Source organism: Sorex fumeus, unplaced genomic scaffold, assembly GCF_029834395.1.
Source record: "Sorex fumeus unplaced genomic scaffold, SorFum_2.1 ptg000006l, whole genome shotgun sequence".
Lineage (NCBI taxonomy): Eukaryota > Metazoa > Chordata > Mammalia > Eulipotyphla > Soricidae > Sorex > Sorex fumeus.
Window position 1 is genome coordinate 12,021,936 of NW_026606063.1, and position 16,225 is coordinate 12,038,160.

General features: G+C 59.2%; 1 protein-coding gene across 1 annotated transcript in view; it reads left to right on the forward strand.

The window, feature by feature from the left end:
* Window positions 1-3,094: 3,094 nt before the first annotated feature.
* Window positions 3,095-16,225, forward strand: part of DNMT3A (DNA methyltransferase 3 alpha) — a 68,765-nt gene continuing 55,634 nt past the window's right edge. The window contains exons 1-3 of the mRNA XM_056125982.1: window positions 3,095-3,138; window positions 3,287-3,399; window positions 5,084-5,220. Of these exons, the coding sequence (XP_055981957.1) occupies window positions 3,095-3,138; window positions 3,287-3,399; window positions 5,084-5,220 (294 nt within the window). The remainder of the gene's footprint in view (window positions 3,139-3,286; window positions 3,400-5,083; window positions 5,221-16,225) is intronic.

Consider the following 16,225-nt stretch of genomic DNA (forward strand, 5'->3'; position numbering starts at 1 on the left):
TAAGGCCTGTAGAATAGAAAACAGTCCTGCCAACTCACTGATTTTTGTCGTTTTGTTTGGAAGCCACCCCCGGCAGTACTTAGAGCTTACTTCTGGCTCTGCACTCAGGGGTGACTCCTAGTGGGCTCAGGAGACCATATGGGGTGCTGGAAATTGTACCCAATCGGCCACATATAAGGCAAGCGCCCTGCCTGCTGTACCATCCCTCGGCACCAATTTTACTTTCTTTTTTTTTTTTTTTTGCTTTTCGGGTCACACCCAGTGATGCTCAGAGGCTACTCCTGTCTTTGCACCCAGGAATTACTCCTAGCAGTGCTTGGGGGACCATATGGGATATGAGATGCCGGAGATCGAACCCAGGTCGTCCATGTGCAAGACAAACGCCCTACCTGCTGTACTATCACTCCGGCCCCTCAGCGCCAATTTTAGCCCACTGAGGAGAACCACAAGATAAGTTTGTTTTATTTATTTTTAAATAAAGGAGTTACCCCTGGCTCTGCACTCAGGAATTACTCCTGGAGCTGCTCGGGGAACCATATGGGATGCTGGGAATCGAACCTGGGTCGGCCACGTGCAAGGCAAACGCTCTACCCGCTGTGCTATTGCTCCAGCCCCAAGTTTGTGTTGTTTTAAAGCAATTAAGTTTTGGGTACTTCTAATGACTGAAATAGGAAATTGATACTCCATGTCATGTGTGTATATATGTTTCATATACATATCATGTATATATGCACACTCATATTTCTTAATGCTCACAGTAATCCACTGCTGAACATAATAATTTTCTTTCTTTGCTTTTCCCAAAATACAGAATCACCTGGATAATTTCTCCTGGCTTATTTTCTGCCTACTTTTTCCTGGTCCCTAGACACCTTCTAACAGCCGTCAGTGTGAAATCTCACATCACACGTTGCGTGTTTCGGCTGCATTTTCTGCATGAGCCTCTCTCGCTCACTGGGTGTTTTCCCCGGTGGGTGCAGTTCTGTGCCTTCCTCTTTTAGGCCTTCCTGCTGGGTGGAGGTCCTGCCTTGCTTTACTGAACACCCACATTTGGAGCACGCCATTCAGGACAGATCGATCATGGGTGATCCAATATCAGTATGCAGATCCATTCAGTGCTTGAGTTCAGATGGTGGAGTAGGGCCAGTGAAGGATGCCTGATGTCTTATCAGGTTTAAAAGGCCGTTCAGAGGGCTGGAGAGATAGCACAGCGGGAGGGCATTTGCCTTGCACGCGGCCAACCTGGGTTTGATTCCCAGCATCTCATATGGTCCCTTGAGCACCGCCAGGAGTAACTCCTGAGTGCAGAGCCAGGAGTAACCCCTGTGCATCGCCAGGTGTGACCCAAAAGCAAAAAAATAAAATAAAATTTTAAAAAATAAAAGGCCATTCAGGGCCAGGTAAGCAGCCCAAAGGGCTGGGGTGCAAGCTCTGTGTGCGGGAGCCCTGGGTTCGGTCCCAGCATCAAATGGTCCCCCTAACTCCATTGGGAGTGACCTCTGAGCACTGAGACTGGAGTGGCTTCCAAGTACTCTCAGGCATGTCCAAAAATAGACAACAACAAAAAAAGGGACAAATAAATACCAGTTCAGGCCAGCATGGTGGTTCAGCATTAGGGTGCATGATTTGTATGTGTGAGGCCCTGAGTTCCACCCCCAGCGCCCCAATAAACAAATAAATGAGATGGAAAGTGGTTCCGCAGTGAAGGGTGTGGTGAGGATGCACTGGCATGCACCTGACGCTGGTTCTGCGGAGAGTTCCCTGTGGCCCTTATGGATGTTTCTGCCTCTTCACCTTAATCCTGGGGCCGCCTTCCCGCTCTGGGCATTGCAGACCTCCTACAAACGGCACGCAACGCCCCTCACGTGTCAGAGTGTCTTTATTCGCTGTTACACCGCAGATGGTTACCTGGCTGGGGAGAGTCCCGGCTGGAGGAGCGAGAGCCCAGCAGAACGAGCCGGCTTTGCGTGCAGAAGGCCTGGCGTGGAGCCCCGTCCTGCAGGGTGCCCGCACACCCTGGGAGTGACCCCAGAGCTCAGAGCTGGGTGTGCTCCTTCAGCGTCCCTGGTTCCGGTCACTCACCTTTGCTCTCTGCTGGGCAAAGACCATCATTTCATGCTCCGCAGACTGCAGCGGGTGGTCGATCTGGGGGTGTCGGTGGATCTACGAGGGGAGGTGGATCTGGGGAGTTACTGCTGTCGCTCAGTTTTCACCCATGCATCGTCTTCACCCTGGTCCCCAGAGGCCCCCGAGACTGTCTCCCGAGGATTTTTTGTTCTTTGGGCTGCGCCTGGCAGTGCTCGTGGGCCACCCCCAGCTCCAGGCGCTGGGACAGTGCAGTGCCAAGAATCAAAGTGAACCTCCTGGGGGTGCTCCAGCCGTGGGGTCTCTCGGGGAGTTTTCTCACTTGTGGGGTGGCCCAGGGCAGGGGCGCAGAGTCAGCTTCTGGGCCAGGGACAGCAGAGCCGTGCTTGGCAATGGCTTCCACAGTGACACAAGTGCCCTTATCTGGGCTGCAGCCTGGGGACAGGGCCCTGCCAGAGAGAAGGAAGCTTCTGCCCTCGGGCCTTGCTCCCCAGGGTCAGCATCGGGGGTCTGGGGTTGTGTGGGACAGGCCTGCCTGCCTCATGCCTGCTGGTCTGGGGGGGTCCCCAGCGCCCACTGTATCGAGAGCCTGGGAGGGCCACCTTTGCTCTCTGGGGTGTCTGTTTGCCTCTTGGGGTCCATGCCTTACTGCGTTGGCCCTTTTCCTCCTGCTTCCTCCCTCTGCTCTTGCCACCAGAGGCTCTGTGAGAAGGGCTTTCCTCTCTCAGACTTCTCTCCCTCCCCGGGCAGCGAGGAAACAAAGGTCTGGTCCAGTGTAAACCACCTCTTGCCTCCATTAGGCCCAGAGGTGCTGTGGAGTGTCGGGTGGTCGGCCCGGTCCCCTCTGCCCTTTGCCTTTGGTGACCTCTATCAACTTGGCAGAGCAGAGGGGAGTTCCTGTGGGTCCCCTTGTCCAGCTGTTCTGTGTCCCCGTGTCACTGCTGAGGCCCCCAAGGGCCCGGTCCAGAGCCACCTGCAGCCTGGGGGGGTGGGGGGGGGGGAGGTTACCATGGTTAGCGCTAACCAGGACGGTGGGAAGTACCCCCCTGGCAGGTCTGGGGGAAGCCTCCTGGGGCTCTAGACTCAGTGTCACTTCCAGGTGGACAGTGGTACGAGCTGAGCTGGGGGGACAGAGCTCCCGGGAGACCCCATCAGAGCTTGAGAGGGAGAGAACTCTGGACTCTAGCCTCTGTTTCCGCAGGCTAGGCCTCAGCTCTCCACGCCCGGGCTCCTGCTCGCAGCGGGACTGGAATGTTCTCCTCACTGCCCAGAGAGGAATGGACCTGGCGCTCATCTCCACTGGCTCTCCTCATGGTGGGCCTGTTTCTCTGGGGGGCCATCCCTCTCATAGCTGTTCTCTCACACGAGCTGACCCTCTCGTAGTGACCAGGTCTCTGATGGTGGCCATCCCTCTCACAGTGGCCATGTTTCTTGGTGGCTACCCTGTCATAGTGACCACATTTCTCACAGGGGCTGTCCCTCTCATAGTGACCATGTCTTTTACAGGGGCTGTCCTCTTCGCAGTGGCCACCCTCTCAGAGTGGCCAGGTTTCTTCTCACAGGGCCGTCCCTCTCGCCACGGCCATGTCTCCCATTGGTGACCATCCTTCTCACAGTGACCGTGTCTCTCGTGGTTACTGTGTTTCTCCTGGTGGCCTTCTGTGTGTGCGTATCTGGGTGCGAGTGTGCAGGGAGCCCAGCCCTGGGCTCAGCTCCGAGGTCGTGCGTTGTGTCTGGGAAGGGTCCTTCTGTTCACCGGTGGGGCTTGGCGGGGGGGTGGAGGGGCAACTTCGCCCTGTCTGGATTTTGCCTTACGGAATGCTCCTGCCCTGGGCCCCCCTCAGCTCCCGCGCCCTGAGTGTGTGTCTCCTGGTGGCCGTGTTCCCCAGGCCTGGAGCCTCCTTGGAGAAGGGGCCCGGGGCCTCCTCAGCGCCTGTGTGCAGGGAGCTGGGCCTGCAGGGGGAGGGGGGAGGGGGAAGGGGAGCTGGAAGGGAAGGGTGTGGGTGGGCCCCGATCCAGCCTGCCTCCCACTTTCCTTCCCCTGCCAATCCCCTCCCCTCCTGGCGCCCGGCTTGGCGGCGCTCCTCTGGGGGTGGGGAGCCCAGAACGCTCCTCTCCTGGGGAGGGTGGACGCTGCACCCCCCAGCCGGGGCCTGAGGCGGGGGCTTTGTGGTTCCCCTGGCGCGAGGCCCACACCTGCAGGAGGGAGGGTGGAGAGCCCCTGCACTACGGTCCTGTGGGTGCCCGGGCCAGCGGGGGGCCCTCTCTCACGGTGGGGGGAGCCGCCCTCAGCCTCGCCCCCCTCTCCCACCGGCCTGGTTCCCACCCCCGCCGCGTGGCCGCAGCCCCCCCACCCCCCACCCCACCGCCCCAGCCCTCCGGGGCCGAGTGAGGTGACATTCATTTCACTACATCCTGTGACCGCGGCTCACTTCCTCCACGTGGGGCGAGCGGTGTGGGGGTGGCAGCTGCCGGCGGGGAGGACAGACAGAAGGAAAATGTAGCTGGGCTGGGGCCCTTGGGATTTCCCGGGGGGCGGTGAGGGTGGGCGGGAGGGTGCGGGAAGCTTTCAAAGGGAAGAGCAGCAAGGTGGGGGCGGGCAGCTGGAAGTCCCAGAAGGGCACCCGCACAGCAGCCCAGGAGGAGGAGGAGGAGGAGGAGGAGGAGGAGGAGGAGGAGGAGGAGGCGGCCTGGGGCCCTGGGCAGGAGACGGCCCTGGAGGGAAGCCGGGCACGGCCACGTCTGCCTCGGTTTCCCCTGCTGGTGAGGCGGGAGGAACGGGCGCAGGGCCTGGTCCCTGGGATGGGGGGCCGGGGGCCGGTGGGGCCCGCCGTCTGGGGGTGCCTGGCTCTGCTCACCCCGCTTCCCTCCCTCCCCGCACAGGTGGAGCCGCCAGACGCCCCACGGCAGCCTGAGGCCGAGTCCAGAGGAGGAGGGCCGGGGCGTGCGGGCGGGGACGTATGTGTCAGCTGTAGCGCCCGCTGACCGAGGCCGCGAGAACTCCTGCCCCGAGCCCAGCCGCCGCCAGCCCCGCGCAGCCCCAGCCTGCCTCCCGCCACCCGGCTGCCCACCATGCCCGCCAGCGGCCCCGGGGACACCAGCAGCTCCGCTCCGGAGCGGGAGGAGGACCGCAAGGTGAGCAGCCTCTCAGTCGGTCGATTGGTCGGTTGGTCGGTCGGTCAGTCTCCGTGGGGGCCTGGGAACCTGAGGGGGCTGTCCCCAGAGAGTGCCCGGCCTTGCCCGGGGCAGAAGGGAGGCCCCGTCCCTGCAGGAGGAGGGGGAGCCTGCAACCGGTGGGCCCCTGGGGACCCCGGCACCCCCAGGCAGCTGCTGCATTGTGGGAGAGGGTCTCTCGGTCTACCTTCCTCGGGAGTCAACCTCCGACTAGCCCGTGCCCGGGTGAGTCTTACCCGCGGTCTCCGTGTCTGTTGCCTGGTGCTCAGAGGCTTCTGGAAGGCCAGAGGCTGGTTTTAGGAGGCCGGGCAGACCCGAGACCCAGTCCTTTGGGTACCCGTCGGGCACTGGGTGCTCAGGGCACCTCCTGTTGTGTGGGGACTGTGACTTCCTGTCCCCGCCCCAGCTGCAGTGTCACTTCTAGCGTTGGGACAGGTGGCTGTCTCCAGAGCTTCACCCCCTCTGCCTAGCCTGGGAGGGTTACAACTGCCTCGCGAGGGGGCGGGGAGCGGGGGTCTCGCCTGGTCACAAGGCCAGAACCCCTCTCCCCCTCCGGCCCCGTCAGAGCAACGGTGAACCCCCTTCACCAGCCTCTCTGTGGGGAAATTGATGGTCGTGAGCCCTCCTGAGGCGCCCTGTGCTGTCCCCTCCATGCTCTCCTGCCCGGCTTCTGAGCAGGGCCTCTGGCGGCCAGTACCTGGGAGTGGGGGGTGGCGTCTGAGAGCGTTCAGGGTAGACGGCGTGTCCCTAGAACGAGGGTGCACACGTGGCACCAGGCCTGGGCCCCGCTGAGGGCTGTCGGTTCCGCTGGCTCCCGGGGGGTGGACACCGGGGAGCCCCGGGGACCTGCTTCCCCGCCCAGCCCCGGCTGCTCGGTTCCTTCCGGCGCGTGCTCATCCTCAGGGCGCACTTCTCTTTTCTGGGTGTTTTCCATCTCGTGGGTCGTGGGGTCAGCCCTGGACACAAACGGGGCACAGACAACTGGTGCCCCGATGAGGAAGCGGGTGACGAGGCGGGCGGATGGGGGCCTGTCTCCGCCCCTGGATCAGGGCTTCGCCTTCCCTGTGGCCCTTTCTTGTCCATGAGCGGACGCGAACTCGCAGGCGGGTGCAGCGCACCCCGCATGGCCAGGGACCTTTTCCCCAGCCCGGAAGCCTGCCGGGCACAGGGACTGTGCACTCAGCAAGTAGGGGGTGGGGGGAGGCATGCACACAGTGACCCTGAGTGGAGCTCCTAGCGGTCAGACAGTCCCTTTCTTTTTTCCTGGCCCCGTGGACAAAGCACAGCAGGCCCACGTTCACGTACCAACCTCCTCAGAGGGTTCCCCCAGGACTCAGGCAGCATAGCCATGAAGATGGGGGCCACCATGAAGGCCTGGTGCTGTTCCCCTCTTGGGTTAGGGGACCCTGACGCCCTCTTCCCCCCATCCTCCCTCCTGGCTGTGCCAGTGAAGCTGTGCTTTCTTTTTTTTGGGGGGGGAAGGTCCGCAATGCTGACCCAGCAATGATCAGGGGTTACTCCTGGCTCTGCACTCAGGAATTACTCCTGGCAGTGCTTGGGGGACCATATGGGATGTCAGGGATCGAACCCGGGTTGGCCACGTGCAAGGCAGATGCCCTACTTGCTATACTATCGCTCCGGCCCCAAGGCTGTTCTTTCAAACCTTGGCAGTTGGTACTCAGCCCTTTCCCCCGAGTTCTTCCTGCAGTGCCCTCGTGGCCCTGGGCAGCAGTGCAGGTTCCTCTCAGCATGGAGAGCGAGCGCAGGGGTGAGGCGCCTGCCTTCATAGCATGGAGCCCAGTTCGATCCCGGGACTGCAGAGGGTTCCCCTGAGCACTAAGAGAGACCCCCTGATCACCACCAGGTATGACCCTCCCCCCAAAAACAAAACAGCAGAATGAAAGAGAGGACACGGCACAGGCCCAGAAGGCCCAGATCTGAGCTCGCTGCTTCTGGGGAGGCGACTCCAGGCCCAGACTCCAGCTGTGCCCCTTGACGCGCGTCTGTGGAAGTCAGATGAGGTCACGGGCGTGGAAGTGCCCTACAGACAGCAGAGTCGGGCCCAATTATGAGGGATTATGGCTGCTATTATTACCGGCCCATAGTAACTGTTCTGGATCCGGTGGCAACAAACACGCCTGCGCCAGGTCCCCCGAGGCTGATGGGGGGAGGGACACGTCCCTCACCTGGCACTCACTCCTCCTGGCAGCTCGGGGCCAGGGACACTGTTGACAGCCAGACCTGGGGCAGGAGGGCCTGGGAGCTGCAGAAGAAGGCATGACGGGCTTGGACCACAGCCCACGGAGGCCATGGGTTGGCACCTGGCACACAGACGTTGTTTGGTGAGCCCAAGGTGAGGGGTGTGGCCACGTGCTGGCCCCTCTGCTCCCAGAGGCCGCCCCAGGTGCCGTTGCCAGCCTCCCCGCACGCTTTACCCTGACTTCCGGGAACTGCCTGGCCTTTGTCTCGGCCGTCCCTGCTTGCCGTCAGCCCCAAACTCCACCAGCGCGGAGCGATGCCAGTGCCCAGGTCCCACCACAGCTTCCTGAAGCAGGAAACCGGGGTCCAGAGCTCGGGGTTGAGGCAGCTGTCTGGAGGCCTGAGAAGCCCCCAGGTGGACAGCGTTGGCCCCATTGCTGCCCCCAAGGGCAGTGCCCCAGTGCAGGTGGACACAGAATCCGGACTGGGATGCGGGAGAACTAATAGTTGGACCCCTCTGTGGAGTGGGGACAGCCCGGGACAGCAAGGAAGGGTGCCTGGCGGCGGGTGCTGGGTGCAGGCAGCCTCATTCATGGTGGGAATATATATATATATATATATATATATATAGAGAGAGAGAGAGAGAGAGAAAGAGAGAGACAGAGAGACAGACAGACAGGCAGAGACAGAGAGACAGAGACAGAGAAGGGAAAGAGAGAGAGAGAGAAAAACAGAAACAGAAACTGAGAGAAGAGAGAGAAACAGAGAGAGGGAGAGAGGGAAGGAGAGAGAAAGAAACAGAGACAGAGACAGAGAGACAGAGATAGAGACAGAGAGAGAGAGAGAGAAACAGAAACAGAAACTGAGAGGAGAGGAACAGAGAGAGGGAGACAGAGAGACAGAGAGAGTGTGAGATAGCGCGCCTTGTAGTTGGAGGCCCCTGGCATCTGCCCACCCCTTGTCTCTGCAACCTTCCCAGCCTTCCACCCCACCCATGGGAGGCAGGGGGAGGACCGTGGGAAGGGGAGGGCTGCACACTGAGGTTTTGGCCAGGGTGGGTCTGTGGGTGCGCGTGGCCTGTGGGAGAAGGCTGGGAGGAAGAGGGGGGAGGGGGCGTGTTTCCGTGGGCTGCCGTGGCAGGTGGTGCCCCTTCCCCTGGAGAGGCCAGCACTGGAGGGGTGGTGTCGGGCAGGGAGCCGGGCCCCCAGCCCTGCCGAGCGCTCTCTCGGACTACAGCTCCCTGTGGCAGGATGGGGTGAAGGGCTGCCCTCTGGAAGGCTCCAGACTTTCTCCCACTGCAGGCTCACATGTGTGCCTGTCGACAATACATGGGGCCGGGCAGCTCGTCTCTGTGGACCTGGGCTCTCGCCTGGGTGCATATCGGGCGCCACATCCCCGGGAGCTCACAGGAGCTAGTGGAATTCTTGTTCTCCTTCACTCTTGCTCCCTCTCCCTCTCCCCACCCCCACATCCTCTTCACTGCGGTCATCGCTAGGGGTGCAGCCTCTTCTGGCATGTGTAGGTCAACACACACGTGTGCTCATGTACGCGCGTGCACGCACACGCACACGCACACGTATGAGATCACTGCAGCTTGGCCACCTCCCTCTGTACCATATCCAGTTCAGAAGCCTGGTGGGCATCACTTTCCACTGGGCTCCAAGCACTTCCAGTGCACTGGCACAGAAGCCCTGGGATGTCCTTGTTGCCGCCCACCCCCACCCCACTGCCCTCAGCGGCTCTCCCAGGCTGATTCCCCCTCCCTGGGTGCATTCACATCCCCACGTGTGGCCTCAGCGAGCTGTGCTTTGAAGGACTTGAGCTAGTATTCAAGCGCTTATTTACTTTTTAAAAACAGAATCACTGCGAGTTACAAAGATATTTATGATTGGGTTTCAGGCTTGCAGTGTTCCAACGCCAGCCCCTTCACAGGGTCCACGTCCCCTCACCGGTGTCCTCGGTTTCCCTCCTGCCCCTCAGCCTGCCTCTGTGGCAGGCACATTTCCCCTGGAATTATCCTGGCGTCCTCACCCCCATCCCAGTGCCAAGTGTCCTACTGAATTCCAGTTCTCCTGCTCTTCCTTTCTATTTAATGCCTTTGCGCATTTGATATTCCCCTTCAGAGTTTCTTTATGTCCCACATATAAGGAAGGTCATTCTGTGTCTTCCCTCACCCTCGAACTGATTTCACTCAGCTCGATACTCTCCGGGTCCATCTGTATAGCAGCAAATTTGCATGACTTCATCTTTTCTTACCACTGAGTAGTACACCAGAGTTTCTTTATCCCTGTTCCATGTCCGTTCTTGAACACTTGGATTGTTTCCATATTTTGGCAATGGTGAATAGTGCTGCAGTGAACATAGGAGTGCAAATGTATTTTCTGCATTGTGCTTTTGGGCCCTTGGGGTATATTCCCAGGAGTGGAATTTCTAGATTATATGAAAATTCAATTCCTGGTTCTTTCAGAAATGTCAGTATTGTCTCCCCAAAAGGCTGGACCCATCGACATCCCCACCATCAAAGAAGGGGCGCCCTTTTTCTCCAACACCATCCTCACCAGCCCTGGTTGTTCTTTCTGATGAGTGCCAGTCTCTGTGGTATGAGGTGATATCGAACTGTTGTTTTGATTTGCATTTCCCCGATTAGTAATAGAGCACACATTTTCATATGCTTTCTGGCTATTTGTATTTCTCCTTTGAGGAAGTTTCTGTTTTCATGTCTTCGCCCCATCTTTTGATAGAGTTAGGTGGTTTTTTTTTCCTTGTAGAATTCTACCAGTGCTTCACGTACCTTTGTCAGATGAGAGGTAGGCAAATACTTTCTGCCAGTCTGTGGCCTGTCTTTGTATTCTGGCCATCATTTCCTTTGAGGTGCAGAAGTTTCTTAATTTAATATAGTCCCATTTGTTTATCTTGTGTGTGTGTGTGTGTGTGTGCGTGCGCGCGCGCGTGTATGTGTGTGTGCAGCGGGGCAGAGGGGTGGAGGGGAGAGTTTGAAGGCACATCTGGCACTGCTCAGGGGTTACTTCTGGTTCTGAACTCAGGAATCACTCAGGGCTCAAGAGACCATCAACCTGCTGTATTGTCTCCCCAGCCCCCCACCTGTTGATCTTTGCTTCCTCTTGCTTCATCAGTGGTGCTTCACCCTTAAAGATGCCTCTAGCTGCAAAGCCATGGGGATTTCTGCCTGTGTTTTCCTCTATGTAGCTTATGGATTCTGATCTGCTTTATCGAGGTCTTTAATTCATTTGACTTGATTTTTTTGTGCACGGCATTAGAAACAGGTCAGAGTTCTTTTTTTCTTTTTCTTATAGCCAACCAGTGTTCCCAACACCACTTGTTGAAGAGGTTTTCTTTGCTCCACTTCATATTTTTATTTTTTGCTCCTTTATCAAAGACTCACTGGCCAGTATTACTTAAATCTTCAGCTCATTAAAGCAATTTACAGCAAAGGCAGCTCTACCTCTCTCTTCAGGAACACGCTATAGTTGTGGTACATCAGGTCTGTGGTGCAGTTTTGTGTTCTCGAGACTTCTCAGGTTGATGTTTACACACTGTGAGGTTCGGTTGGCCTTGCAGTGGTGGTCTCGAGTGAGGTCCCGTTGCCTGGGGGCAGGTCTGTGTGTGACCATGGTGTGACAGGAAGTGAGAGGCCACACGAGATGGGGTCTGCACACTCAGCGGGGAGCCAGCACACGGTCGTCCCTTGGGGTTTTCCTCGGAAGGGCCGGAGAGCTCAGTGGAGATCTCAGGATAGAGGGTTGGGGCACAGGCTTTATATGTGGAGCCTCTGGGTTCCACATGTTCCCTCAGAGCATCTGCTGGTGCAACCCTTGAGCACTGAGCTGAGAGTAGCTCCCCAGCCCTGCTGGGAATGACCAAAAACTACAGACAAGCAAAAGGGGTGCAGAGATTGGAGAGCAGGTAAGGCCTTGCCCATAGCCACCTCCCAGTTCAATGCCAGCACCCCCTGGGGTCCCCCAGGCCCCACCAGGAGTGACCTCTGAGCTCAGAGCCAGGAGTGATCCCTGAGCACCTATAAGCATGGTCCCCCCAAACCAATAAAATTAAATAATGAAAAGGTTTGCCTTGGGTCAGTCTCGATCATCTGTCTTCTGTCATCAGTTAATCTCTCTCTGAACCTGGCATCTGCACGTGTGGGGTCACAGGAGCTGGAGAAGACGGTGGGTCCACGGACAGTGAAGGTGTGGGTTCAGAGTGCCCCCAGAAACAGCAAACTCAGGAAGGTCACTTTTTGGGGGGCCACTGCCAGCCTGAGGTCAACTAAAGCAGAAGGAAGAGTAGATCAGCTGGCAGGGTGGCGGAGTTGTAGGGGGGTGCATGTTGGCACCTGGTGGTACAAGCCAGGGCTCCCTTCAGAGGCCCAAGTGAGGGGTCACTGTTGCGCGGAAGGTCCCTTGGGTCCTGAGTATGGGTGCTGTAGTGGAGTTGGGAACTGGGCCGGAGGAGGGGCAGGGGCGGGAAGGCCCTTCCTGGCTCCTGGGCAGGACACGGGGTGTGCGCTGGCCTGAAGCTGCCTCTGGGGAGAATCAGAGGCACTGGGGCGGGGGGGGGGGGGGGGTGAGGTGGGGTGGGAATCATAGTGTTCCTTCACCCGATTGGCTGGTCCTGGCTGAGCCCTGGGGCATGGTGAGCTTCAGGGTACGAATTGGCAAGGGCACCAGCTGCAGAGTCGTTTTAGCGGGACTCCTGTCCTTCTGAAGCGTCCAGGCCTCGAGGGTTTGGCGGGGAGTTGGGGGGCTAGGCAGAGCCGTGCCCAGCTCTCACCAGTTTGCAGGCGTGTCTTCCCGCACTGACGCCCCTGCTGGCTTCCCGTGCCCGGTCAGCATTGGGGCTGCGTCCATGCTGCCAGATAGGAGGCCCCAGGATGACCCCCAGGTTGCGGGGGAGGCCTGGGTGTACCCCCGTCTCCAGCGCTCCGTGGAGCTCTTCTGTGCAGGGGACTGGCGAGAGGCCCCGGGCGTGTGGCCCTCAAGAAGCACCGTCTTGGGGCCCAAGCCATAGTACAGCGAGTGGGGGGTTGGCCTTGCACACGGCCGATCCAGGTTCGATCCCCAGCACCCCATAGGTTCCCCCGAGAGATCCCTGAGCACAAAACCCTGAGCACTGCCAGTGTGACTCAAAGAAGAACAAACAAACAAAAAATCCCAGAAGCACAGTGTCTGGGGCAGGTCCTCTTGAGTAACCATAGTTTGGGGGGACCTACCTGATAGTGGGGGGTGGGGATGTCTCAGCAGTGGACTCAGTCCAGGCCTTCTGGGTCAGTCAGCCCATTGGCTTTTCTCTGAGGCTGGCTCACAGGGGGTCACAACACGGAGCCGGCCACGAGGCCAGTGGCTGTTTTATACTGTTGACCCAAGGGTTGGGGACAGGCCTGACTTACCTGGTTGAGAGCTGGGGGTTTGGGAGGGCCCTGGGGCTACCCCCACAGTGGCCTGGCCCTCCCTGTCCCTTCTCTGCAGCCCGTAGAGAAAGGGAGAGTGGGCAGCAGTGTGAGCTCTGCCCCATGGTCTGTGCAGGACAGGAGTCTTCACACGACTGGAGGGTTCTGTCTGTCCAAGACGACAGGCTCCTGCCACTCCCCCCAACCCCCCCACCCAGGTCCTGGGTTGCCCCTGGCAGAGGCTGGCATGGGCAAGCTCGCGCCCTCCACACCAATCCCCACTCGACACATATACCTCACGTGCACTTGGGTGAGGCCTGGGTGGGGGGTGGGAAGGGAGGGTCCTGAGTCTAGGCAGGAGCACCCTGAGGGGGCACAGGCCAACACATGTCACCTGTCAGCAGCACACGGCCCTGGGGGCAGGAGGGGGAGTCAGGGGGGTGCAGGCCTCCCTTCCTGACTCTGATCTCTGCAAGTTAGATCACCTCTCTGAGCTTCAGAGTTCCCGCTCATGCCGTGGAAAAACATACCCGCCGCTCTCCGCTCTCCTTTCGGGAGCGTGAGAATAAACGCGGGACATAAGGAAGGTGCAGCGCTCTGTTAATTACCAGCGGAACAAAGACGAGAGATGATGGTTGTCACGGCCCGGCTCATCCAAAAGACTAGTGGCTTGTGGTTTCAAATAATCCACCCAGTGAGCGCTGGTAAAATGTAGGTCAAACCCCTGCCTCCGAAGTTTAGACAGCTGAGGGTCACGAGTGCCTCGTTGGACGGGCTGCCAGTGGGAGCGGGCAGGGATAGTGACGAATCGCAGTGACACTGGAGAGAACACGTCGGCCGTCCAGTTGGCCAATCCCGGGTCAGAAAGATTGGGCTGCCCTGGAGCCTCTTCCTGCCTGGGTTCATGGAGAGGTGCTGTGTGTGTGTGTGGGCGGGGGGGGGGGGTGGGTGGGTGTGCGCGCACGTGTGCGCACGCACATGTGTGTGTGCGTGTGTGTGCGTGCGTGTGTGCGCACGCACATGTGTTTGTGTGAGCGCATGCATGCCCCAGGATGTTTATATGAGCATTGGTGTAAGTGTAGACTTGTTTACTGAGCACCTGCTATGTGATGGCACTCGTAAAATCCCTCCCTCCCTCCCTCCGTCCCTGAGAGCCTCGTCCATGCCAGCCTCCACACCAGCCTCCACCCCCTGCCCTCCTCCCACCCCCCCAGATTCCTCAGAAAGTTTTCATAAGCACCTGCCCTGGGCCAGAGACCTTGGTTCAAGCCACAGATTTCCAAACTTGTCTGACCTTTGCAGAAAATAATCATTCCACGTGCCCCTGGAAATCTACTTTCTCTAAGCGGACATGCAAAATAGGCCCCTCCCCCATTGCACCCTAGGGTAATTACTGCCCCCCCCCCCCACACACAAGTTCCAGCTCCTCCAAGTATCCGACTTTGGAAAACACCAGTCTAGGCTTTTGGAAAGCCACGGCACCGTTCTTTTCCTGGATGGACCTTGGAGCTTGGGAGTGGTCACTGCAGGGACGGAAGGACCCAGAGACCCTGTGTCAAGAGGAAAGCTGGAGATGAGGGGCCTTGGGGTGGTCCTGACTGAGTGTCCATGTGGGCCGCTGAGAGCCGCCGGCTGCTTTTGCAGCTGGCGCGGTCTGTTTGCCGGGGGCTGGAAGGAGAGAGCGCAGACAAGATTCCATCACGCGGGCGGATCCTGGGGGCCTGTCTGCCTTCCCAGGGTTTAGGACCCTTGATCCTGCAGGCCCCCCGGGGCTCAGGCTCCTGGTCCCCAGGGTGACGTCATCAGTGTCGCATGTTGCAGCTGCAGGGTTCCCGAGCAGCTCACTGCAGGGATCGCAGCCAGATGTCGGGTTTTGTCGGCGGCGGTGAGTGACGGCTGCACATGTAGGGTACAGAGGCTGGGTGGGGAGCGGGCGCAGCGGGAGGCAGGAGGCACCATGAGACAGGGCGACAGGGAGGGAGTCTGCGAATCTGGGTGCTGGCCTGTCTCCCGTCTCTGGATGGTGGGCTGTGAGGTCGCTGTGATTATCCCCTTCTTATTCAGGACGTCCCTCCCCGCTGTTTTGGAGGGGGTCACACCGGCAACTCTCAGGGCTTTCTCCTGGCCCTGCACTGAGGAATCATTCCTGGCAGTGCTGCGGGGGGACCGTCCGGGATGTCAGGGATGGAAGCCAGGTTGGTCACATGCAAGGCAGACGCCCTCCCCGCTGTGCTATTGCTCCAGCCCCCTTATTTAGGACTTGAGTTGGGGCCTAGCTGTGCTGCTTGGGGCAGGGCTAGGGCTCACTCTCACCTAGTGATGCCCAGCCCGGTGGGCCCGCTGCTTCGAGGCCAGCGCAGTGATGTGGGGCTGCCCTGGGGTTGGTGGTGCTGGTGGGGTGGGGTGGAGGCCGGTCGAGAGGGCTGAGCATGTGGTGCTGGGGCTGGAACTGGGGACCCCTGTCTGTGACTCTCCATCTCTCTGAGCTCCCCCTCTAACCCAGTGTCCCCATTTTATTTCTTTTGGGGTCACACCCAACGATGCACAAGGGTTATTCCTGGCTCTGCACTCAGGAATTAGTCCTGGCAGTGCGCAGGGGACCATATGGGATGCTGGGAATCGAACCCAGGTCAGCCACATGCAAGGCAAATGCCCTACCTGCTGTACTATCACTCCAGCACCAGTGTCCCTATTTTTGTTTTGTTTTGTTTTGGGTCACACCTGGCTATGCTCAGGGGTTACTCCTGGCTTTGCACTCAGGAATTACCCTTGGCGGTGCTCAGGGAACCATCTGGGATGCTGGGAATCGAACCTGGGTTGCCACGTGAAAGGCAAATGCCCTACCTGCTGTGCTCCAGCCCCGGTTGTCCCTATTTTTATAGCTGAGCAAAGTAGGGCTCAGAGAGGTTCCCTAAAGTCCAGCCTTCCCCAAGCCTGCCTAACGGAATGTGACTCCCTGCCCCCCCCGCCCCCCCGCAGAAGAATGGACTTGTCCAGATCCTGCCTGACAGAGCGCTTCCTGCGCTGGGCGTCCCTGGCTGCCAGCTGCTTGGCCCCTGCGTCTTCCTCTCCCCTCCTAATCCCGTGCTCCTTGCAGATTTGACAAGCATAGTTCACATTCCTCCACGCAGCCCATCCGCATGGGAGCCGGAGTGAAATTCACCCCGTGTGACACACTGGTCCATCTCTGGGAGGCCCCCCAGAACCTTCCGCTTGCCTCTCTCCGTCTGTGAGCCCCCCACCACTCCCCGCCTCCCAGGGTGAATCGGAGTGGACCTAGTCAGGCTGCTCTGGTCCCTGTGACAGGTGGCCACAGCATGGAGAATGGCGGCTGGCCGTTGGAGACACGCTCGAAGGGCACAG